We start from the raw sequence: 26,720 nt of genomic DNA on the forward strand, positions 1-26,720 counted from the left end.
GGAAAAGTATTGGGACATGTCTCTTAATAACCTAATTCAGGTGTTTAATAAGTCCCATTGCCATAGGCACATAAAATCCAGCCCCAACCAATGAGTCTGCCTATATAAACATTTGTGAAAGAACGGGTTATTCTAAAGAGCTCCCCGAATTCTAGTGTGGTATTGTAGCAGGATGGCAATGTGCAACACATCAATTCATGATAATTCTTCTCTCTTAGATCTTCCATTACCAACTTTGAGTGGTATTATTAAAAAGTTTATTTGTAATGCAATTTTTTTGTTCCATTCAAGGCATGCTGCTGCTTCATGCAGGTGCTAGAAGTCAGACCCCCAAAAACTGATATGGATGGGCTATCCTAAGGATAGGACATCAATATTGCAGGCCGGGAAACCCCTTTAACTATCTGTTCCTTTACAGAGATTTTACTGACAAACATCTGTTCATTCTTTAAATGAAACTTTTTTTGTGTGTCTTTACTAGAACTGGAATAACCAGTTATAACCTATTACATTCTAAAATCTGCACTGGAGTGTCTACAAGTAAGCCAATAATAACATAATGATGTTGACAATATTGAGTTAGTTAAAGGGAATCTGTCAGCTGCAGATCTGCAGACACTGTTAGATAGCAGTTATGGTATAAGCCATGGTACCTTCAATAGAACTGTTCATTCTTCTAAAACTACCGCTCTCCTCACTGTCAGGGATTTAATCCAATCAAGAAGGGACAGGGAAGTGAAGGGGAGTGAGAAAGCATGCCAGCATATGGCACATTAGTGGCTTGGAGCCACATCTCTGACACTTGGCTACAGAGGAAAAACATTTTTTTCCAAGTTTTCAAAGGTATTAAGAGTCGTAGGCCTCCTTTACATATACAGTATCAGGCGACCAGCGGCAGAAACTGATAGAACAACTGATCCAATTAATTAGAACAGGACAGTTCACAATCATCCAGCATCTCAGTTTTGATGCTAGATGGTTGAGCTCGCTGAACCGGCACTGGACAGGGGAACGCATCTTGCTGCGTTCCCCCATCTGGCGTTCAAAAAAAATGGACGCCAGGTGCTACACAACTGATGACAACTGATGCATGTTGTGGCATCAGTTACGCTGAGATTTAAAGGAAAACTGTCAGCTTGCTTCCCCCGCACTAACCAGCAGTACTGGCTGGTAGTGTGGGGGACGCTGATCAGTTTCATGTTTACCGTCCCCAGATCGGCCCCGCCGTTCATCCATAATCTTCTATTTTCGGTATATGCTAATTAGGTGCTAACTTGCACCGGCCGGCCAGGCTAACGTTTTCTGCCTCTTCCTCTTCTCCCCGCTCTGTAATGAAAAGGGAGAGGCGGAGGAGGGAATGAATATTGATGAACTGGGCAGTGCTGCAGCCGGCGGCGCTGACGTCAGAGTGCCAGTTAGCCCGGCCAGTGCAAGTTAGCACCAAATTAGCATATACCGAAAATAGAAGATTACGGCTGAACGGCGGGACGGATCCGGGCACGGTAAGCATCAAACTGATCAGCGTCCCCTGAACTACCAGCCAGTACCACTGGTTAGTGCAGACGGAGCAAGATGACAGTTTTTCTTTAAGATGGGATTACATATGCCGAACATCCGACATATGTAATCCTACCAAAACAGCTATCTGGCATTGTATGCATGTCATAACATGATTGGCAGCTGGAAGATTGTGTATGAAGAATGGGCCTATTTAAAGTTCAATAAGCAAGATAAAGAGAATAGTGTTTTATCACCTTGTTAAGGCTAAGTTTCCACTTTTTTTGGCAGTTTTTGAGCCAAAGTCAGACATGGATCCATAAGGAAGGAGAAGTATAAGTCCTTCCATTATATGTCCTATTCCTTTTGAATACACTTCTGGCTTTGGCTCAAAAACTGCAGTGGCAGTATTCCAAAAACTGCCAGAGAAAAAAACAAGTGGAAACCTAGCCTTAGTGGTAAAGTGGTTTCTCCTGACATTGGACAAGTATAAAAAGAATATAAAAAAGAATAAACTGATCCAACATCTGGAGCTTCCCTTTATAAACATAGTACATTTGGAAGTGTTCAGACCCTAAATTTTTTTCATATTTTGTTATAATGTGGCCTTGTGTTAAAATCAGAAAAATACATTTTTTTGCTAATTTAATAAAAAGGAAAAAAAAATATTCTCAAGGACATTCAGACCCTTTCCTATAACTATGCACTTTATCTCTGGGGTCCTCCCATTTCTTATGATCATCTGTGAGATGTTTCCTACACCTTGATTGGAGTCACCTGTATTTAGTCAGCCACCAATTGTGCACATTCTCCCTCTCTTAAAAAGATGAGAGGCCTGTAATTGTCATCATAGGTATACCTCAACTATGAGAGACATAATGAGAAAAATATCCAAAAAATCACATTGTCTGATTTTTAAAGAATTTTTTTGGCTAATTATGCTGGAAAATAAGTATTTGGTCAATAGCAAAAGTTAATCTCAATACTTTGTTATATCCCCTTTGTTGGCAATGACAGAGGTCAAACGTTTTCTGTAAGTCTCCACAAGGTTTTCACACACTGTTGCTGGTATTTTGGCCCATTCCTCATGCAGATCTTCTTTAGAGCAGTGATGTTTTGGGGCTGTCACTGGGCAACATGGACTTTCAACTCCCTCCAAAGGTTTTCTATGGGGTTGAGATCTGGAGACTGGCTAGATCACTCCTTGAACCTGGAAATGCTTCTTACAAAGCCACTCCTTTTTTGACTGGGTGGCATTGTCATGTTGAAAGACCCAGCCATGTTTCATCTTCAATGCCCTTGCTGATGGAAGGAGATTTTCACTCAAAATCTCACTATACATGGCCCCATTAATTCTTTCCTTTACACGGATCAGTCGTCCTGGTCCCTTAGCAGAAAAACAGCCCCAAAGCATAATGTTTCCACCCCCATGCTTATGGTGTTCTTTGGATGCAACTCAGCATTCTTTCTCCTCCAAACAAGACAAGTTGAGTTTTTACCAAAGAGTTCTACTGTGGTTTCATCTGATTATAAGAAATTCTTCCAATCCTCTTCTGGATCATCCAAATGCTCTCCAGCAAACTTCAGACAGGCCCAGACATGTACTGGTTTAAGCAGGGGGACACGTCTGGCACTGCATGATTTGAGTCCCTTGCGGCGTAGTGTGTTACTGATGGTAGCCTTTGTTACTTTGGTCCCAGCTTTCTGCAGGTAATTTACTTCAATGTGATTTTATGGATTTTTTTTCTCATTATGTCTCTCATAGTTGAGGTATACCTATGATGAAAATTACAGGTCTCTCTCATCTTTTTAAGTGGGAGAACTTGCCCAATTGATGGCTGACTAAATACGTTTTTGCCCCACTGTAAATTCAGCTGATTGGACAGGGTCTATATAAGATCTTTCAGCTGACAATGAATATCAGAGCAAACACAAAGCTATGAAGAGCTCAGAGATAGGGAAACCTGGAGACACAGATCTGGAGGAAGGTACAAACAAAGTTCTGCTACACCAAAAGTTCTCAAGAGTGCAGTGGTCTCCATAATTCTTAGATGGAAGAAGTTTGGACTCTTTGTAGAGCTTACCGCCCCATCGAAGTAAGTAATCAGAGGAGAAGGGTCTTTGTACTTCTCTTAGAGGTGAACAGTTACTCTGACTGAGCTCCAAAAATCCTGTGTGCAGATAGAAGAGACTTCCAGAAGGTCACCCATCGCTAAATGTCTTGGAGCTGCCCAGCCACAGCCTTGACTTGGACTCTATCGAAATTTGTGTTTTAATTTTAGCACTAGGTCACAATGCAACAAAATGTCCATTTCAAAGACCCTGCATCAAAAACTGCATGTGCGATGCCAAACTGAGGGTGCATTTAAACCACATTTTAGCTATACAGGGACCGGATCTGGCTGGGGGGAGTGAAAACCGAGCGCTCCCATATCCCAGCTGGACCCGGCCCTCTTCTCATTCATTTTCCCCATATCCAGTATTCTGACCAGACTGAAAACCGAAGCATACCACGGTTTTCAGTCTGGTCAGAAAACCGGATAGGGGGCAAAAATTAGCCGACCGGAGTCACTGTTTGACTCCAGTCGGCTCATTTAAATGAATGAGAAGGGGGCCAGTCCCCGCTGGGATATGGGAGTGGCCGGTTTTCACTCCCTCCCAATCGGATACGGTCCCCATATAGCTAAAACGTGGTGTGAATGCACCCTTATACTGCTGCCATGGAAAAAAATTATGTTTTATTGTGTATTAATCTATATCAGGGGTGTGGAACTTTAATATAAAAACTACTTGTCCACAGGACTAAAATGGAGCAAAATCTACTTGTCCCTCATGACGACCCACTTGTCTGGACCAATTTTTGCATTTACACTCATTTTTTCCTCCTCGCCCTAAAATAGCCATAACTACCGTATATACTCGAGTATAAGCCGACCCGAGTATAAGCCGAGACCCCTAATTTCAACCCAAAATCCCAGGAAAAGTTATTGACTCGAGTATAAGCCTAGGGTGGGAAATACCTCATCCCCCCCTGTCATCATCCAGACCCGTCATTAACATCCTCATCATCATCCCCTTGTCATCATCCCACACATCCCCCCTTCATCATCCCCTTGTCATCATCCCAAACATCCCCTTATCATCCCACACATCCCCCCTTCATCATCCCCTTGTCATCATCCCACACATCCCCTTATCATCCCACACATCCCCCCTTCATCATCCCCTTGTCATCATCCCACACATCCCCCCTTCATCATCCCCTTGTCATCATCCCACACATCCCCCCTTCATCATCCCCTTGTCATCATCCCACACATCCCCTTATCCCACACATCCCCCCTTCATCATCCCACACATCCCCTTATCATCCCACACATCCCCCCTTCATCATCCCCTTGTCATCATCCCACACATCCCCCCTTCATCATCCCCTTGTCATCATCCCACACATCCCCTTATCCCACACATCCCCCCTTCATCATCCCACACATCCCCTTATCATCCCACACATCCCCCCTTCATCATCCCCTTGTCATCATCCCACACATCCCCCCTTCATCATCCCCTTGTAATCATCTCACACCCCCCCCCTTCATCATCCCCACCCCCCTTCATCATCCCCACACCCCCCCCCTTCATCATCCTCTTCTCATCATTCGCCCTCAGTGGTCTTCAACCTGCGGACCTCCAGAGGTTTCAAAACTACAACTCCCAGCAAGCCCGGGCAGCCATCGGCTGTCCGGGCTTGCTGGGAGTTGTAGTTTTGAAACCTCCGGAGGTCCGCAGGTTGAAGACCACTGCGGCCTTCAACATGCGGACCTCCAGAGGTTTCAAAACTACAACTCCCAGCAAGCCCGGGCAGCCATCGGCTGTCCGGGCTTGCTGGGAGTTGTAGTTTTGAAACCTCCGGAGGTCCGCAGGTTGAAGACCACTGCGGCCTTCAACATCATCCAGCCCCCTCTCATCCCCTTTAGTTCTGAGTACTCACCTCCGCTCGGCGCTGGTCCGGTCCTGCAGGGCTGTCCGGAGAGGAGGTGGTCCGGTGAGGAGGTGGTCCGGGCTGTTATCTTCACCGGGGGCGCCTCTTCTCCGCGCTTCCGGCCCGGAATAGAGGCGTTGCCTTGACAATGACGCATAAGTACGTTGGCAATGAACGCACCTCTGCGTCGTTGTCACGGCAACGTGACTATTCTGAGGCCGGGCCCGAAGCGCTTAGAAGAGGCCTCCCCGGTGAAGATAGCAGCCCGGAACCACTATGCCACCGGACCACCTCCCTGCAGGAGCGGACCAGCGCCGAGCGGAGGTGAGTACTCAGAACTAAAGGGGGTGAGAGGGGGCTGGATGATGTTGAAGGCCGCAGTGGTCTTCAACCTGCGGACCTCCGGAGGTTTCAAAACTACAACTCCCAGCAAGCCCGGACAGCCGATGGCTGCCCGGGCTTGCTGGGAGATGTAGTTTTGAAACCTCTGGAAGTCCGCAGGTTGAAGACCACTGCGGGTGGGGGAGTTCACTCGAGTATAAGCCGAGGGGGGTGTTTTCAGCACGAAAAATCGTGCTGAAAAACTCGGCTTATACTCGAGTATATACGGTACCTACTATAATGATACCTTTTAATTTTTCAATAACATATTCTCCGGAAGAAAAAAAAAAAAAATCTATCTACCTATCTATCTATCTATATTATATATATATATATTACATCGGTGAAGTGAAATTGAAATAGTAAAAGATAATTTTGCAAATTTGGTGGTTTTCTTTTCTACACCATTTACCTTGTGGTTGAGCTAACATGTTGTTTTGATACTTTAGGTCACCTGATTAGAGCAATACCAGATTTGTATAGTTTCCGTCATATTTTACTAATTTAAAAAACAATTCTGAACTTTTTCAAAAAAATGTAATTGACATTTTTTGACCCCTATAGCTTTAAAAAAAAATATTTTGCATACCAGGCTGTATGAGGGCTAATTTTTTGCGACATAATCTGTTTTTTGTAGTAGTACCATTTTGGTATTGATCTGAATTTCAATAGCTTTTTAACTTTTTTTTCTGGAATATTATAAAAATTGCAATTTGGTATTTTTTTTTACATTTACGTAATTTACTGTATGGGATACATAATGTTATATTTTAAGAGTTCGTAAAATTACGCATGCAGCGATACTAAATATGTTTATTTTTATTATGTTTACATGTTTTTATATAGGAAAAGGGGGTGATTTGAACTTTTAACCCCTTAAAAGTTTGTCTTTTAACCCCTTAAAGACCACGGAGGTAAATGTACGTCCTGGTTTGGTGGTACTTCGCGCACCAGGAAGTACATTTATGTCCTGTGTATGACCGCGAGCATTGGAGCGGTTCTTGCGTCATACACGGCAGATTCCGGCTGCTATCGTGGCGATCCCATCATCTGTAATGGCGGACGGAGGTCCCCTCACCTGCCTCCGTCCGTCTCCCTGCATCTCCTGCTCTGGTCTGAGATCGAGCAGACCAGAGCAGAAGATCACCGATAATACTGATTAGTGCTATGCTCTATGCATAGCACTGAACAGTATTAGCAATCAAATGATTGCTATAGTTAGTCCCCTATGGGGACATAAAAAGTATTAAAAAAAAAGGGGAAAAATGTAAAACTAAAAAGTAAAACAAAAGTAAAAAATCCCCTCCCCCAATAAAAATTGTCAGTTTTTCCCATTTTACCCTCAAAAAGCGTTATTTTTTTTTTATAAACATATTTGGTATCGCCGCGTGTGTAAATGTCTGACCTATCAAAATATAATGTTAATGATCCCGTACGGTGAACGGCGTAAATGTAAAAAAAAAGAAGAAAAGTCCAAAAATGCTGCTTTTTTGTCACATTTTATTGAATTTTTTTTTTTTATAAAAAAATGATCTAAAAGTTTTATATATGCAAATGTGGTATCGAAAAAAAAGAACAGATGCCGGCGCAAAAAATGCGCCCTGTATACGGAAAAATGAAAAAGTTATAGGTGGTCAAAATTGGGCAATTTTAGATTACTGATTTTGTACAAAAAGTTTTAGATTTTTTTTAAGCGGTAAAAAAATATAAAAGTATCTAGCCATGGGTATCATTTTAATCGTATTGATCCACAGAATAAAGAACACGTCATTTTTACCGTAAAGTGTACAGTGTGAAAACGAAGCCCTCCAAAATTGTGGTTTTCATTATTTTTTGGGGTTTGCCGTACATTTTATGGTAAAATGAGAGGTTTCATTATAAAGTACAATTGGTCACGCAAAAAACAAACCCTTATATGGGTCTATAGATGGAAATATAAAAGAGTTATGGATTATAGAAGGCAAGGAGGAAAAAACGAAAACGCTAAAATAAAATTGGCCTGGTCCTTAAGGTTAAAATGGGCTTGGTCCTTAAGGGGTTAAACTTTTATTAAAACTTTTTTTTTATTACACTTTATTAGACTTTTAAGAGGAATCATTAGATTCCTCATACAAATCAAAAGAGTTCTACTGAACTCCATTGATCTGTGTGCCCTGCGATCCATTGATAGAGCCTAGTCCAGCCAGGCTCTATCAATGACAGAGCCACAGACATTAGGGAACAGCGGTAAGCCCTCCGGCTACCTCTATAGTGGATCTCCCCCCACCACGATCACACTGCGGGGAGCGATCCACCTCACTAGCCTTCACATGTCCCTTTAGACGCCGTTGTCAGCTGCGATGTAAAGGGTTAATAGAGCTGAGTGTGTGATAGTGTGTATGTAGCAGAGCTGAGTGAGTGTGTGTATGTAGCAGAGCTGAGTGTGTGAATGTATGTAGTAGAGATGAGTATGTGAATGTGTGTATGTAGCAGAGCTGATTGAGTGATTGTGTGTATGTAGCAGAGCTGAGTGTGTGTATGTAGGAGATTTGAGTGTGTGAGTATATAGTAGAGCTGAGTGTGTGATCAGGTGTATGTAGCAGAGTTGAGTGTGTGCGTGGTCATGCTTACACATAATCACACATTCAGCTCTGCCGCACACTAATGTCGCACACTAATTTCTGCTACCAGGGTGCCTACAGCTTTTGCAAAACTGCAACTCCCAGCATGCCAAGTTTTGCCATACTAGGAGGCATTCTGGTTGGTAAACACTGATATAGACAGATTGTTCAGCAAAATTACATATTTTTTGCGCCAAAATTGCAGAGTTTGGTGCCAAAATCAACAATTTTTGTGTCAAAATTGTCAATTTTAGCGCCAACTTTTACATCCAAGAAAATTCTGGTGGAAACATCTCACAAAATATTCCATGGTTACTAGTGCCCAGACAAGCGATAACTGTATAAATAAAACATTTCTGAGCTTAAATGTGCAGGTGCAGTGACCAAGAATTTTTTTTCAATTTTGTTTTTATAACATTTTTCAATAATATTGCAAGTATATGGGACATCCAGTACCTTACTCCACAAGCTCCGCTCTGCATTTCCTGGTGAATGTGTCAATCTGGCTTGCAAACCACACCCCATCTCACAAAGACACACCCACAATTTAAGCCCCACCCCTTTTATTATCTACCTTTTTGTGCATCAGTCTGGCTTGCAAATCACACCCAGTCCCACAAAGCCACGTCCCCTTCTATTTTCAGCTTACAATATCTTTATCACAAATCAGTCCCACCTGAGGACAGGATATGAGGATGGGACATAAGGATGGCATATGAGGTCAGGATGTGAGGACGGGATGTGAGCATGGGATATGAGGTTGGGATATGAGGTCGGGATATGAGGTCGAGATAGGAGGACGGGAAATGAGGCCGAGATAGGAGGTCGGGATATGAGGACGGAATAGGAGGTCGGGATAGGAGGTCGGGATATGTGGTCAAGATAGGAGGTCAGGATATGAGGACGGCATAGGAGGACGGGATATGAGGATAGGATAGGAGGACGGAATGGGGTTGGGATATGACAACAATATATGAGGACTGGATATGAAGTCAAAAGCTTCCTCCTTTGTTGATTTTCCTCCCCAACAAGGATTAGGAAGAAAAAAATGGGCACCGCTGGGTACTCAGCAAGTATATTGTATGTTTTATCAATTCTACAGAAACCAGCAATGAATTAATGCACATGAATGTTGATTTATGGTGCAGATATGCCCATCTCCCCACTGACTTCAATTGGGAATTTAACCCCTTCCTGGGTTTAACTGTATGTCTATAATAGCGAGCCATCTCCACAAATGGGTGTACAGTTACAGCCACAGGATGACATGTGCTTAGGAGCTGTGCCTGTGTCTTCTGCCGACGGTCAGTAGCAAAGCTGTGTTCTGTTCCTGTCAGTAGTTCCTTTAGATGCTACGGACAATGTGACTGCAGCATGTAGCAGTGTTACAAAAGGAGGGAGCTCCCTGTGTTCTCCACTAGCACAATGAGAATCAATTGGGGAATACTGATGGTAGCCATGGTAATTGATGGCCTGGGAATATAATTTAGAATGAAGTTTTTAGAAAATAAAAAGTATATATACATATTTGGTTTCACCCTGTCTGCAATGATCTGGCTATAAAATGCTTGTTTAAGATTCACCATAGAAAAAAAAAATACAAATATGCCAAAACTACTGCTTGTTGCTAATCCTTAAAAACAAAAACTGATTAAAGTGTTGCATGCAAAAAAAAATAAAAAATAGTACCACTTAAAATGTAAGATCATCCAGCAAAAAAGCACTTACACAACTCTGCTGGTAAGAAAAAAAAATTACGTCCTTCAGTATATGGCAGTGCACAAACAATTTTTTTTTTATTACAAAAAATTATTTTTATGGGGAAAACGTAATAAACAAAAAATATATATAAATTAGGTATTGTCGTAATTGTGCCAAACTGCATACGTTTATCGTCATTTATATTGAATAGAGTGCAGCAATCAGAGTGTCACATGTACCTCAGACTGGTACCAATGAAAACATCTTGCAAAACATTTTTGGTACCTCAAGGCCTCTGCAAACTTGAATGATGCATGCAAAATCTCACTAGGATGAATAATTTCTATTTTAAAGAAAACTCATTTTGTATTGATTTGTAATGTTAGGCTGGGTTCACACTACGTTTTGTCCCATACGGGAGCGCATATGGCAGGGGGAGCTAAAACCTCGCGCTCCCGTATGTGACCGTATGCGCTCCCGTATGTCATTCATTTCAATGAGCCGACCAGAGTGAAACGTTCGGTCCGGTCGGCTCATTTTTGCGCCGTATGCGCTTTTACAACCGGACCTAAAACTGTGGTCAACCACGGTTTTAGGTCCGGTTGTAAAAGCGCATACGGCGCAAAAATGAGCCGACCGGACCGAACGTTTCACTCCGGTCGGCTCATTGAAATGAATGACATACGGGAGCGCATACGGTCACATACGGGAGCGCGAGGTTTTAGCTCCCCCCTGCCGTATGCGCTCCCGTATGGGACAAAACGTAGTGTGAACCCAGCCTTATACAGAGTTTAGGCAACAAAAGAAAGTTAGACGGGACAGTATTTAAAATTTTTGCCCAGACTTCCAGCACAGATAGTAAGGCCCAGGCATTCACTTTGGTCTATTGGGTGAGGCTCCAGTAAAAAGTTGGAGAAGCTGAGCTATAAAACAAAGATTTTCTGTTAAGAAGTTGGACATTTACCATCAGAGAAGTATGGTCAGAATGATCTGCCTCTAAATGTTCCTGGGAAACAGGATAATATGATTTGGATGTTGTAGGGTGGTCATACTCCTGCTGGACTAGAACAGAGAAAATAGGACAGTAGTAAGTTTACACAAATAAATTTAGTGTTAGAGCAAAACAATCAGTTAAACGAACATTCATTTCTATTTTATGAACTTACTTTCAGCAGCCACATAGTTTGCTGGAAAGTAACCCTGTTGTCCATTCTGTAGACTGCCAAACCACCAATTATCATTATCTTTGTACAACACATGGATAATGTCACTACGATGGATGCTTAGCTCGTCTGATCGATGTGCTGTGTAGTCGTATAGAGCTACCACCTAGAAGAGAGATAAGACCACCACAACGTTATCACCTTCATGCCACAAAGACACCCTTTACCATTTACTTCCTCTTACAGTAAAACAGCTGAAACCAAAGCAATACCTTGGTAAAAGTTGAGGCTTTGTAAACTTTTGCTAAAGGAATCAAGGTGGTGGGAACACAGCAGGAGACATATGATAATGGGCTGTGGGAAACGTGAGAAATGGTTTAGCACACTGATCATGCCAACTACTGTACCCATTCCCAAACAGCTGGTTCTTTATTGATTTATGGACGTGACGTGAATTCATTTCTTAGAATGCAAATACACCACAGTGTGACACTTGGAAAGCTATTGAGGTGACAAGGCATTTAGCATTTCACAGCATTTTAAAGTTTCTTTTTGATCTTAGGGTTCTATGTCTTTATAAAATTTATTATACACATTTTATAGTAGTGCTGCGCACACAAGTCCTTTAACCTGTTAAGGAAGAAGGGCGTAAAGGTACACCCTTGTGTCCAGGAGCTGCGCACGCTTTAGAACAGTGATTGTCGGCTATTATCAGTAGCTTCACACTCATTGCTAATGACAGGCAGCGTCGATCCTGACGCTGCCCATCATTAACCTTTTAGATGCTATGATCAATGCCGATCACCGCATCTTAAGCGAAAGTGAAGCATCTGCGGTATCTCAGAGGGGCTCATATAACCCCTGCGATGTAATCATGGGGGTTCTGTGAGCTAAAAGTGGATAGCCAATCAGACTGCATAATGCTATGCCATAGGCATATAATTATACAGTAAATGTAATCTTATGACTATATATCAAAGTCCCCTATAGGGATTTTAAACGTGTAAAAAAATTAATACGAAAAGTTTCTAAAAAGCTGCCCGTCATTAACCTTTTAGACACGATGATCAATGCCGATCATGGCATCTAAAGTGAAAGTGAGGCATAGCATTATACAGTAAATGCAATCTAATGACTGTATATCAAAGACCCTTATAGGGGCTTAAAAAAGTGTAAATAACATTTTTTTCTAAAATTATATAAAACCCCCTCTCCTTATAGAAAAAATTAAGTACTCCTATTTTCCCATTTTGCAAAAAAAAAAAAGGTTGGTATATTTGGTAATGCTGCATAAGTAAATAGCAAAACTCTTAAAACATACTGTTTATGATCCATGGTAGACAGCGTAAATGTAAAAAAAAATCAAACACCTAAATTACTGATTTTTATCACATCATATATCTGGAAAAAAAAATATATAAAAAGCGATCAAAAAGTCCCATCGAAGCCTTCATACAAACAGAAAAATTAAGTTATAGGGGTCAGAAAATGCCAATGTTATGCATATGAAGTTTGATTAAAAAAGTTTTCTGTAGTAAAATAAAAGAAAAACTATAAAATTGGGTATAGTTTTAACCCCTTAAGGACTCAGCCCATTTTGGCCTTAAGGACTCAGACAATTTAAATTTTACGTTTTCATTTTTTCCTCCTCGCCTTCTAAAAATCATAACTCTTTTATATTTTCATCCACAGAATAGTATGAGGGCTTGTTTTTTGCGCGACCAGTTGTCCTTTGTAATGACATCACTCATTATATCATAAAATGTATGGCGCAACCAAAAAACACTATTTTTGTGGGGAAATTAAAACGAAAAACGCAATTTTGCTAATTTTGGAAGGTTTTGTTTTCACGACGTACAATTTATGGTAAAAATGACATGTGTTCTTTATTCTGAGGGTCAATACGATTAAAATGATACCCATTATTATATACTTTTATATTATTGTTGCGCTTAAAAAAAATCACAAACTTTTTAACCAAATTAGTAAGTTTATAATCCCTTTATTTTGATGACCTCTAACTTTTTTATTTTTCCGTATAAGTGGCGGTATGGGGGCTCATTTTTTGCGCCATGATCTGTACTTTTTTTTGATACCACATTTGCATATAAAAAACTTTTAATACATTTTTTATAATTTTTTTTAAATAAAATGTATTAAAAAAGTAGGAATTTTGGACTTTTTAAATTTTTTTTCGTTCACGCCGTTCACCGTACGGGATCATTAACATTTTATTTTAATAGTTCGGACATTTACCCACGCGGCGATACCAAATATGTCTATAAAAAATGTTTTTTACGCTTTTTGGGGGTAAAATAGGAAAAAACGGACATTTTACTTTTTTATTGGGGGAGGGGATTTTTCACTTTTTTTTAAACTTTTATTTTACATTTTTTTACATTTTTTTTTTACACTTGAATAGTCCCCATAGGGGACTATTCATAGCAATACCATGATTGCTAATACTGATCTGTTCTATGTATAGGACATAGAACAGATCAGTATTATCGGTCATCTCCTGCTCTGGTCTGCTCGATCACAGACCAGAGCAGGAGATGCCGGGAGCCGCATGGAGGAAGGAGAGGGGACCTCCGTGCGGCGTTATGAATGATCGGATCCCCGCAGCAGCGCTGCGGGCGATCCGATCGTTCATTTAAATGGCGAACTGCCGCAGATGCCGGGATCTGTATTGATCCCGGCACCTGAGGGGTTAATGGCGGACGCCCGCGAGATCGCGGGCGTCGGCCATTGCCGGCGGGTCCCTGGCTGCGATCAGCAGCCGGGATCAGCCGCGCATGACACGGGCATCGCTCCGATGCCCACGGTTATGCTTAGGACGTAAATGTACGTCCTGGTGCGTTAAGTACCACCTCACCAGGACGTACATTTACGTCCTGCATCCTTAAGGGGTTAATTGCATTGACCTACAGAATAAAGTTAAAGTATCATTTTTTTACTATAAAGTACACTGCGTAAACCCCCAAAAGCTGCAAAATTGCAGTTCTTTTAAAAATTTACACCCACAAATATAAATTTTGGGGTTTCATGGTACATCTTATGGTAAAACGTCATTACAAAGTACAATTGTTCGTGCAAAAAACAAGCCCTCATATGGCTTTGTAGATAATGGAGAAAATAAGAGTTATGGATTTTGAAAGGAGAGAAGGAAAAAACAAAAACGCAAAAATGAAAATTGGCCTGGTCCTTAAGACCAAAATGGGCCATGTCCTTAACCCCTTAAGGACGCAGCCCTTTATCACCTTAAGGACTGAGCCCTGCTTCGCAATTCTGACCACCGTCGCTTTACAAATTAATAACTCGAAAACGCTTTTACCGAATATTCTGATTCTGAGATTCTTTTTTCGTGACATATTCTACTTTATTTTGGTGGTAAATTTTCGGCATTACTTGCAACCTTTTTTGGTGAAAAATCCCCAAATTTCATGAAAATTTTGAAAATGTTGCATTTTTCTAACTTTGAAGCTCTCTACTTGTAAGGAAAATGGATATTCCCAATAAATTTTATTTTTATTCACAAATACAATATATCCACTTTATGTTGGCATCATGAAATGGGCATATTTTTGCTTTTAGAAAAAATTAGAGGGCTTCAAAGTAGAGCAGCAATTTTCAAAAATTTCATGAAAATTGCAAAATCTGAAGGGACAGATGTTACAGAACTACAACTCCCAGCATGCCTGGGCTGTCTGGGCATGCTGGGAGTTGCAGTTTGGCCTTCCTAGTGGTTGCCACAGTAAAGATCACTTTACTTTCACTTTCATTCCTCCCCCCACCCCCCACTGTCGTACCTGTGCCTGTCTCCGGCGACGATCGGGGGTCCCCGGCCTCCATCTTCTCCCCACGTTCCCCACAACATCCAGGGGTGGGCAGAACAGGGGGTTGCCATGGCAACCCACTGTCCTGTGCTGCCATTGGTCAGAATCAGTTCAGGACCCCCCTGGGCGATGTAACCGGCTAGCGGCGGGGACCGGAATTCCCACGGGCGTATGTATACGCCCCACGTACTTAAGGACTCGGGATGCAGGGCGTATGCATACGCCCGGCGTCCAGAAGAGGTTAAAAGGTTAAACTGGCACAATTTCTAGACATAAGTCTCTTCCTTATACCATTTGCTCCAAAACATGGCACAAGTCAAAAATAAATTTGGTGCAAGTAGTTTAGTCACATCTATTTTACATATTGCTATTGAAGATTAAAAATGTATTTCATATAGATTATTTGAGATTATATTGGTAACAAAGTCCACTAGAGACAAGGCAGATCTGGCACTGCCCGTTCATGCAATGAAAAGAATCAATGGATAGGAGGCGTGACCTGAGTGGAGTCTCTGCCCCTCCCCCTCTCCTAGTTTTGTCTCCTGTAGAAGCAGAGTGAAAATCCTGCGCATCAAATCTGCATATGTGTGAACGTACCCTTAAGCAGAATCTCCACCTTAACTACTCATCTGATATGTCTGGATTATAAACAGTTGCTAAAATGTGAAAATGTCTTTGTAGTTGCCCAAGCTTTAGATAAAGCTCAGATATATCCATACATTTTGCAATGATATGCTTATTTTATATCTTTTCAGTTCAGTATTCTGCAATAATAAATACAGTCTGAATGCAGGACACTCACCGTCTCTTGTATTGGTAGAATACTGTCAGCTTCTATTTGAAGTGAAGAAACCTTTGCTTCTGAATTACTCTTAAACAATAAAAATAATCTATGAGAAATGAATGAATTCAGAACAGAACAGTCTGACAAAATTGAATAATTAGTCCTAAAATTAGGGAAAACAGATGTCTGTAGCTTTCCTATGTACCGCATTTTTCGTTTCATATGACGCACTTTTTCTCCCCCAAACGTGGGAAGGAAATGTCTGTGCGTCTTATGGAGCGAATGTGTGTGCCGATACCCGGGATTTGCATGGTATCGGGAACTTGTTTAATGTACCTGATACCAAGACCGATACCTGCTGCGTTGCAGCCGTCAAATGCCCCGCTCTGCAGCAGGGGGCACTGTCTACAAGGGGGGGGGCCTGCTGTTTACAAGGGGGCACTGTCTATAAGGGGGGCCTGCTGTTTACAAGGGGGCACTGTCTACAAGGGGGCGGGGGGGGGGCTGCTGTTTTTTTTCTTGTTCTCCTCCTCTAAAACCTAGGTGCGTCTTATGGTCAGGTGCGTCTTCAGAAAACACTGAAATCATAGCAAAAATTTTTTCAGACTGAGTGGGTGTCTATTTGTCAAGGAAAACGGAAAACATAGGTAGCAGACCTACCGTGAAATCAAAATTATAAATACAGTGATACCTCAACATACAATAGTTTCAACATACAATGGTCTTTTCTGGACCATTGTAACTTGAAACCAGACTCAACATACAATGCTACGGACAGTCTAGATCTGTGAAATGTGTCAATGGCTGGAAGAACAGAACAATCAGAATGGGCATTCACTGGTAAAACCCCTGTATTGCTGAAGCTTATGCACTGAATGGCTGTCTGGTAGCGCCCCCTACAGTACAGGGAGTATTACATGTTCTGTACTACTTTTTACCTGTGCCAGGGATAGCTGCGCCTTTGGACACCAGGTGAGGGCTACTCCATTTTACTGTTTTAGGACATTGCGTGTACTGTACAGGACCTTGAAGACGCTCCTGTCCTCTACATAGACAGTGATTTACAGCTTCCTGCAGATTTTTCTTACTTTAATATGTAAGGATTTGCTTTCTCTATATTAGTTATCTACCTAGTTTTCTTTAATCCTCACTTTTTCCTATTTTGGATGACAATTTGGTGGCTTCAGAACCAATTACAAGGTTTCCATAGAGTTATGGTCTCAACATACAATGGTTGTCCTGGAACCAATTAATATTGTAACTTGAGGGACCACTGTACATGGAAGCTTACTAGGTAAGACTTTATACATAAATGTCTATGAAGTAAAATTACATAAAAAACTGAATGGAAGCTTTCTAAACATCACTTCCAGTTTCTTAACAGGTGCTTTCACAAAACAAGTTTTACTTCTATAATTCCTTTCTGCCCACATATTCACCTATAGCCAAATTAATAAAGTTTTTGTTTGTTTTGTAAAATTGAGGCTTTTTTTAAGGCAGGGTGTGTCTGTGTGTCTCATTGGCACAGAAGCCCCTGAGGTCTGTTTATAGTGACTCATACAATGCAGCAATAACACAGAAACCTGTAGAAATGAAATAAGTATCTTCTGAGGTGCCTGTTATAGTTTTGTACAGTTCTAACAAGAAATTGTTCAGTAACAGACACAACCATATTAGGCTGGGTCCACACTACGTTTTGTCCCATACGGGAGCGCATACGGCAGGGGGGAGCTAAAAGCTCGCGCTCCCGTATGTTACCGTATGCGCTCCCGTATGCCATTCACTTCAATGAGCCGACCGGAGTGAAACGTTCGGTCCGGTCGGCTCATTTTTGCGCCGTATGCGCTTTTACAACCGGACCTAAAACCGTGGTTGACCCCAGTTTTAGGTCCGGTTGTAAAAGCGCATACGGCGCAAAAATGAGCCGACCGGACCGAACGTTTCACTCCGGTCGGCTCATTGAAGTGAATGGCATACGGGAGCGCATACGGTCACATACGGGAGCGCGAGGTTTTAGCTCCCTCCTGCCGTATGCGCTCCCGTATGGGACAAAACGTAGTGTGGACCCAGCCTTAGTCTATTATTAGATATGCAGGGCAAATGCAAGCTGTATTGTGCTGAATTCTACAGTACCCTGCATAAATATTGACTCCTCTTGGACTTTTCCCCATTTTGTCATTATATAACCACAGATTCAAGTTATTTTCAGTGCTAATCATCTCTGGGAACTCCTTCAAGACTGTCGGAAGACCATTTCAGGTGACTACCTCTTGAAGCTCAACAAGAGAATGCCAAGAATGTGCAAAGCAGTAATCAAAGCAAAAGGCGGCTACTTTGAAGAACCTAGAATATGACATATTTTCAGTTGTTTCACACCTTTTTGTTATGTATATAATTCCACATGTGTTAATTCATAGTTTTGATGCCTTCAGTGTGAATCTACAATTTCCATAGTCATGAAAATAAAGAAAACTCTGAATGAGAAGGTGTGTCCAAACTTTTGGTCTGTACTGTATGTATTCACCCCCTTTACTGTGAAACCCTTAACAAAGATCTTGTGCGACCAACTGCCCTCACAAGCCATATAGTAAATAGTCCATCTGGCGGCAATTTAATCTTAGCACAAATACACTAGTTCTGTGAAAGCCTTAGGGTTTATTAGAGAGCGTTACAGCAGCATGAAGACCAAGGAGATCACTTAATAGGTCAGAGTCAAAGTTGTGGAGAAGTACAAAGCAGGGTTAGGTTATAAAGAAATATCCCAAGGTAATTTCGTGGAGCACCATGAAATCATTTTTAAAAAATGAAGATAATATGGCACAACTGCAACTTTACCAAGACAGAGCAGTTCACCTAACGTGCCAAGCTGGACAAGGAGAAAATTAATCAGAGAAGCAACCAAGAGGCTCACTTTGGAGGAACTGCAAAGACCAACAGCTGAGGTGGGAGAATCTGTCCAAAGGGCAACTATTAGTTGTGTACTTCACAAATAGTCTGAGCACACCATCCATACAGTGAAACATAGTGGGTAGAATCATGGGGTGAATATCTATGCAAGGCCCTGTATGTTCCATTTGGTTTCTTAGAGGAAAAGAAGGACATGTGATTCTTAGTTATACACTGCAATATAAAATATGTATATTTTTAAAGTGGTTGTCCTAGGGGTAAATTTAAATATATGTATGGAGGCAATGACCTGTCTCAGCCAGTGATTAGCTGATTGGGGTGATTTCTGTGGGGGCAACACATCACAGAAAGCAGGAAAAAGGGGGGACCTTTAACACTGGCACAGCAGTTGATTGAGGACCAAAAGAGATCAGACTTTCAGATGTATTTTTTGTTATACATTACTTGGTGTATTCTCATAGCTTTTCCTATTTTCTTATAAAGCTGATGTTAATTCATTTTGCAGGTCTTATCTAGGCAATAATTGTCAGAAATTTAAAAACCCCTTGATGTCGTGAATGCATTTAACAGCCAAAGTTTAATAAGTGCTGTTGCTAATGTATTTACTAACAATATCCTTACGTAAATTCAAGAGCTGTAGTTGCTGTAGATTGTTCTATAGATATACTAACATACTGTTTCAATCATTGGGAATCAAGCAAGACAATTTTTTTTCCATTAACATTCACACCCAAAGAGGAGGGACCCAGCGGCGGCACCCCCGCGATCAGACATCTTATCCCCTATCCTTAGAGGCGAAGTACCCCTTTAAGACAAAAGCTGTGTTCAGTCTTTAATCATAATAAACTATTAGGAAAAAGATTACCTCAACATTTAGATAAATTCTATTTTTTAGTTTCTATTATTTAACTTTGGAACCTTTACTAGGAACATTGATATAATGTGTAGTGCTGATGTTTGAAGTAAATACCACTTACCATTTTCAGTTTGATTGATGGTGTCCGACTAAGTGACTGTCCAACTGGGCTGAAACCACCTGCAAAAAGACAAAACAATTAGCTGTTTTTGGGTATGTTATTCTCTACATGTTGTGAAAACAATGGGAACTCTGTGCAGGTTTAGTGGAACCCTCATAGATAAGGGTTGGAAGAAACATCAATCGACACATGTAAGTTCTGAACTAGAATGGTTACTACAATCTTGTCTAACAGGGTTATGAAACATTTTACAAGTGTTTTTTTTCTTTCTTTTTTTTTTGGTGGTGTGGGATAGGGGAGGGAGAGTAAAGTGTTGGAATGGTTCTGGATCGTCAATTCCTGCAAAAATATTTATAATAAATTATTCATACCTAGAAGGTGAGGCCAAAGTGAGGGCTTTATTCTTTTCAAAGCATCAACAGATTTTAATATAGGCATTTATGGCATATCCAGCGGGTGTAAAATATAGGCATGGCAATTCAATTGCAAAAGAAAAATCTATGAAAGGTTTGATATGCTGCATCAAAAAATATAGTGAACGAAGAATTGATTAAGGAAATTGAGGCATTTTTCATTACAATACTGATGGGCTCTGACAGCTTACTATTATTTATCTAAAAAAGGTGTGGCAGAGCAGTCACAATACTCCAGCATATCATACCATCATAAGTGGAAGTATGACAAGCTAGACCTGTTGTTCTGGTTCACCAATGGTTCAAGTTGCATGTCATTAGAAATACAATGCAAAATCTGTCACAAATGCTGCCATTTGTGGGTGGCATTGCAATGTAAACAAAGGGAACATGACCCACACTACCACACAGAACTATTTCAAAGATATATTTTTTTGGTTTTTCTTTGAATATATATGAAGGTCCTTAAACTAAATAAATTTAAGCTTGTCTGAGCAAAGGAGCAAAAGACCTATTTTAGTGTTATACACTTTGACCCCATTTTGGAAAATACACCACACATGGATGCCAACTTGGAAACTCGTGTATCAGTGAGAGAAGTAAACATTTTGCCCGATTGGTGTTTTCTAGAAATATATATGCATTGCAAAGGGAAAAAAGCACTTTTAGGCTGGAACTCCACTGAGGTTTTTTTTTTTTTTTGCAAAAACGCCATTAAATACGCCAATTTTCCCGCACTGCGTTTTTTCTGTGAAAAAACGCCACGGCCAGATGTTAGCTGGAAGTCAATGGTAAACTGCAAAATGCCAGATTCCCTTGGTGTTTTTTAGTTTGGCATTTTTAAATCCTTTTGGCGTTTTTTAGCAATTTCGGGCTCAGAGGCTGGATTTTCAAATAGTTTGGCGTTTTTTGCCTTGAAATTGTGACGTTTTCTTCCCATAGAAGTCTATGGAAGAGCAAAAACGCCAAGAAGAAACGTCATGTTGGTTTTAAATTTTGTGTTTTTGCAGGCGGTTTTTATTCATTTTTGGACTTTTGCGATCCAAAAAAATTATGGAGATACCTTTTTTATTAAATTTTCGTAGGGCACCATAAAATTTTTTTTTTTATAAAAAAGATACAGTAGTGATGGAAAAAATTGTATCTAACGAAATTTATCTTTTTTATTACGAAATGTTTATTAATTTTTAAACAGGGATCAATTTATGTGGGCGGGTAAAACACTAAAAATATAGCCGACAATAATAAAAATTTCTTGTGTGTGTTTTTCACTGTTTTTTTTAAACATTTTTAAGGTAGTACTACTACTCCCAGCATGGAACACACTGTTCCATGATGGGAGTCGTAGTACCTGTACTAATTGACAGATCGCCCGTTGCGATCCTCCTGTATAATGTATAGATGCGGCGGCCGCTCTTCTATGGTCCCTTGCACTGACTTATATATACACATATTCATATTTCCCACAGAGAGCTGTGATTGGCCAGATGGTTCCAGCCTATCACAGCTCTAGGAATATGTGTGTATATATACGGCAGTGCAGGGGACCGTAGAAGAGTGGCCGCTGCATCCATAAATTATACAGGAGGATCACAGCGGGTGTCAGGAGTGATACCCAATGTGATCTTTCCTTAACTACAAGTACTAATACTCTCAACATGGAGTACCCTCTGCCCCATGCTGGGAATTGTAGTACTTGCATTAATAGACAGATCGCATCATGTGTCAGAAATTACACTCACTGCGATCTGTCTATTAATGCAGGTACTTCAACTCCCAGCATGGAGCAGAGTGTGCTCCATGTTGGGAGCAGTAGTACCTGCAGTAAGGGACAGATCACAGCAGATGTCACTCCTCCTGACACCTGCTGCGATCATCCTTATGTGAATGTCGGGATCAGCTGTCCTCAGGGCTACAGAGCCGGGAGAACAGCTGACGCTGAGCCGTAGGTATACATCGTCTACTGCCCAGCAAGAACTTACAGTGAGCCTGCAATGTGTAGACAGTATACACATTGCTGGCTCACTTAACCCCTTGCTGAGCTGGGCGCTATGCACAAGCCTAGCAAGGAAAGAGTTAACTTACACTGCTGGACAGTGTAGGTTAACCCTTTGGGCGGTATACACTATATACACAGAAGACGAAGTCCGCTTACTTCCCTCGAGTCCCAGGCAGGTCAGTGTAGCTCCACCCCTAATGATGACGTCATTAGGGGTGGAGCTACAGAAGGGAACCGGGCTAGTAAATCTGAAGCTCTGTTCATATTGTCCGTTTTGTATAATGTGAACAGACCCTTCTGGCAGTGTCTACCCAGACAGGGAGACTCCAGCTGTTGCTAAACTACAACTCCCAGCATGCCCAGACAGCCAAAGGCTGTCTGGGCATGCTGGAAGTTGTAGTTTAGCAACTATTGGTGGCTCCCTGTTTGGGTAGACATTGCATCATCATAGGTGCTCTCCCCAGTGGACAGCGCCAAAAATGTCATAACCAATTTTTTGTGTTTTTTTTCTTCTCGTTTCAGATCCGTGTATGCAGAGGCTTACGGCGGATTCAATGGATTACGGTGGATTCATTTTCTTTTAATAAAATGGTTAACGAGGGCTGTGGGGGAGTGTTTGTTAAAATAAAATAATTTTTCCAATTTGTTTTTTTTTAAATTGAATTTTCAGGCTTAGTAGTGGAAGCCGGTTTTTTTGACGGAATCCATTACTAAGCCAGGGCTTAGCACTAGCCCCCAAAACAGCTTGCGCTAACCCCCAATTATTACCCCGGTACCCACAGCCACAGGGGTGCCGGGTAGAGCCGGTACCAACAGGCCCGGAGTGTCAAAAATGGACTTCTAGCTTCTAAGGAGTCCTAGCCTTATACAGATATGCATTTTCTGCATATGCATTGTCCAATATGTTGTGCTGAGCCATGAGACACTAACTTCACAAATTGATAAAGGGGTTGTCCAGTAAAAGACAACTTATGCCTTATCCACAGGATAAGGGATAAGTGTCTGATCATTGTGGGTCTGACCGCTGGGCCCCCCGTGATCTCCTGAACAGGACCTCATCTCAGTGATTATGTGCTGCAGACTGCACATGCTCCATCCACTTCTGTGGAAACACCAAAAAGACCCAGGTAACTTTGGCATGGTTTTTCTGATTATTTTTTTTATAATGTTTACAGTACAGATTAAGCCCTTAAAGGGGTACTCTGGCCCTAGACGTCTTATCTCCTATCCAAATGTACTGTCAGTCATCCTTATTTACATTATGTACCATTTGCTGCCTTCCATGTACCTACTACTATTATCCCATATCAGTCAGATGTGCCAGTTATGTTGCTGTATTTTTTGGTGATGCTGTTTTCTTTTATAAATTAGCCATTTTTAATGCATATCAATAAAAATTTTCAGTTTTACATGATTTAGTGACTCAGTGTTTCTAGTTTTTTGGGTTATGCATATTGCAGGAGATCACAATGTACATTGTGCCTATATTTACAAAGGTAGATAACTTTGTCAATACTGATTAATGATAATACTTGAACATACCCTTTTTTTCCCCATAGGGATAAAAAAAAAAAAAAGGGTTGGAAAAAAAAATGTGATTGAACCCCTTCTCTAATAAAAGTTTGAATCACCCCCCCCCCCCTTCTTTTCACATTTAAACTATAAAAATATAACATTAATTAAACTTCACAGTCAATGGAGTACACACAAAAAAATTCCAAAGTCCAAAGTTGCGTATTTTTGGTCCCTTTGTATACCCTAAAAAAATTTTAACGAATTTATACACGAAAAAAAATAAAAAAGTTATAGGGGTCAGAAGACATTTTTAAACATGCTAATTTTCGTACAAATAGTTATATTTTTTTAAAAGAAGTAAAACAAAATCAAACCTATATAAGTTGGGTATCATTTTAATCATATGGACCTACAGAATAAATATAAGGTGTAATTGTTACCGAAAAGTGCACTGTGTAGAATCGGAAGCCCCCAAAACTTACAAAATAGCTTCTTTTTTTTTTTGCACTACTAAGATTTTTTTTTAATGGTTTCACCATAGATTTTGTGGTGAAATGAATGAGGTTATTAGAAAGTACAATTGGTGGTACAAAAACAAGCCCTCATATGGGTCTGTAGATGCAAAATTGAAAGCATTATGATTTTTAGAAGGTAAGGTGGAAAAAGAAGCAAAGTGCAAAAATGAAAAGAAAAAATGGTGGTCTTGAAGGGGTTAAAGTAAAAATGGGGACGTCCTTACAGGGTTAACCTTATTTTTATTTTTTTTTAACTTTTTTATTTTCTGTCCAACTGGCGTATGCTAGACTATGCAATCACTTGGATGCTGATAATACATTGTAGTACAGACCTGTAATAAAGAGTATTGTGTATGTCACAGCAACATACATGTATAGCAATTTGCAGACATGTACATCCATGCTTCCCGATGTACATGTCAGCCCTCATTATGCTTGTTAGGAAATTCTTACAGAGTTACACAGTTGAAAAAATACATACTGTATGTCCATTGAGTTCAACCAAGGAATTGAAGGGAAGGGGTATGGTTGGACGAAGGGAAAGAGATGTGTTTTTATATTTCTGCATAAACATTAATGTTATATTTTTCTAGGAATGTATCTAACCCTGTTTTGAAGCTTTCAACTATTCCTGCTGTGACCAGTTCCTGAGGTAGACTGTTCCATAAATTCACAGTTCTTATGGTAAAGAAGGCGTGTCGCCCCTGGAAACCTTTTCTTCTCCAGATGGAGGGAGCGCCCCTTGTTCTTTGAGGGGGTTTAACCTAAAATAGTTTTCCCCATATTTTTTGTAAGGGCAATTTATATAAGTTTATCGTATTCCCCCTTAAACATCTCTTCTCAAGACTAAACAATCGTAATTATTTTAATCTTTATTCATAGCTAAGATGCCCCATGCCCCTTATTAGTTTAGTTGCACGTCTCTATACCCTTTCCACCGCCATGTCTTGGGTTGATCCTCTGCTATTCCTCCTGAAAATGTATAAATATATTCTGGGTGTTACTATCTCTACTGTCTACATGTCCCTCCATAATCTTACACGATTCAATGTGTAGAGACAGGTGTGGACAGTTTGACGTCTTAAAACGTCCAGCTAGTCTGCACATGACTCCACAAGGATTTTCTGATGGTCCTTGCAGAGACTGCAGCTCCAGGACAAGAAAGTTTATTACCATACCTGCCTTCTCAATTGCTGTATAGATGGCACTCAAGTAACATCCATGATACTTTCCCCTTCCCTGCTGGTGAACACATGATCGCAGGGTAGCTTCAGCAGACCCAGATGAGCTCTGCAGTGAGTGTTAGGAGCCTGTATTTCACTGTAACTGGAGTTTAAATATCAGCTCCAGTGTTTTAGACACATCACAATAGCTAACTGGCCATATATACTTCCTGATAGCACTGGGTATATATATAACTAAGTTGTACTTTAAAGAATCCCTTACCAAAACAAGGTTTCCCGCTAAGCAAAATTGGTTGTGTGGCCACATCCCACAATACTCCTAGGACAGACCATTACATCTGTGTGCGTTATTTTTTTTTGTCACTGAGTGTGAGTAATTCCCGCAATTTTGCTTTTCAATTTTTATTATTATTTTATACAAATGTCATAAAATATATCTGTGAGTTAGTACTAAATGTTAAAAAGAGTACATATAAGAAATATGCAAGAAATGCTTTCATTTGACATTTGTCTATTTTATAGCAAACATGTAATGTACCTTTATGAAATGATATGACAATAATGGCATCACTAAATGAAGAAAGAACAAATGAACCCAGCGAAGGAGCTCTAACATAATTCAGAAAAAGTCATGAAAGGACAAAGCAGCCTTTAGGCAGCAAAACAGGACTTGTGTGTTTAATGCTGACCACAAACCAAGCTCCAAATGCCCTCAGGTTTCAGTAAAAGTATTATAGAGAAGACCAAACAGTCATTTGCATTGTATACAGTGCATCATGCTATGGGCTAGGACGGGTGAACAATGAAGTACAAAAAAGTTTTAAGAGTACATGAGTTTCTTTACACTACTAAAGTTCATGCAAATATGTGCAAAAATGAAAAAGTAGCGCCAAACTGAAAAGGATTATATATTTTTCTACCAAATTTGCAGTTCATGATCTGTCTATTAAGTTGGCTCACAATAAACAGAGTAAATGTGTTCTTCATTGCATAAAACACAAGAAAAAATAAGTAGACACCCTTTCTCATTGGTGGGTTCAGCCACACTAGCTATACTCATATGCTATACTCATATGCTTATCAATAACCATTAGTGAGTGGGATTGAACTAGCGTCAGGTGCCCTTATTCCAATGGTGTTTTTTTCTTCCTTCATGTGGATTTAGCAAATTAGTTTTAGTCAGAGTCTATTGACTAAAACAACCTTTAATTTAAGTCATATAGTAGTCATCTAACCTGTTTTATTTTTAGACAACTAATTATCATA

At 40.5% G+C, this 26,720-nt stretch overlaps 1 protein-coding gene across 3 annotated transcripts in view; it reads right to left on the reverse strand.

Annotated features, from left to right (window-relative positions):
- AHI1 (Abelson helper integration site 1) overlaps positions 1 to 26,720 on the reverse strand; it is a 248,488-nt gene that overhangs the window by 32,836 nt on the left and 188,932 nt on the right. For all 3 annotated transcript variants that reach the window (XM_056566604.1, XM_056566601.1, XM_056566599.1), the window contains 4 exons: positions 19,829 to 19,887; positions 15,963 to 16,031; positions 11,328 to 11,490; positions 11,126 to 11,223 (listed from right to left, as the gene is read on the reverse strand). In XM_056566604.1, the coding sequence (XP_056422579.1) occupies positions 11,126 to 11,223; positions 11,328 to 11,490; positions 15,963 to 16,031; positions 19,829 to 19,887 (389 nt within the window). The remainder of the gene's footprint in view (positions 1 to 11,125; positions 11,224 to 11,327; positions 11,491 to 15,962; positions 16,032 to 19,828; positions 19,888 to 26,720) is intronic.

This window comes from Hyla sarda, chromosome 3 (genome assembly GCF_029499605.1).
Source record: "Hyla sarda isolate aHylSar1 chromosome 3, aHylSar1.hap1, whole genome shotgun sequence".
Classification (NCBI taxonomy): Eukaryota; Metazoa; Chordata; class Amphibia; order Anura; family Hylidae; genus Hyla; species Hyla sarda.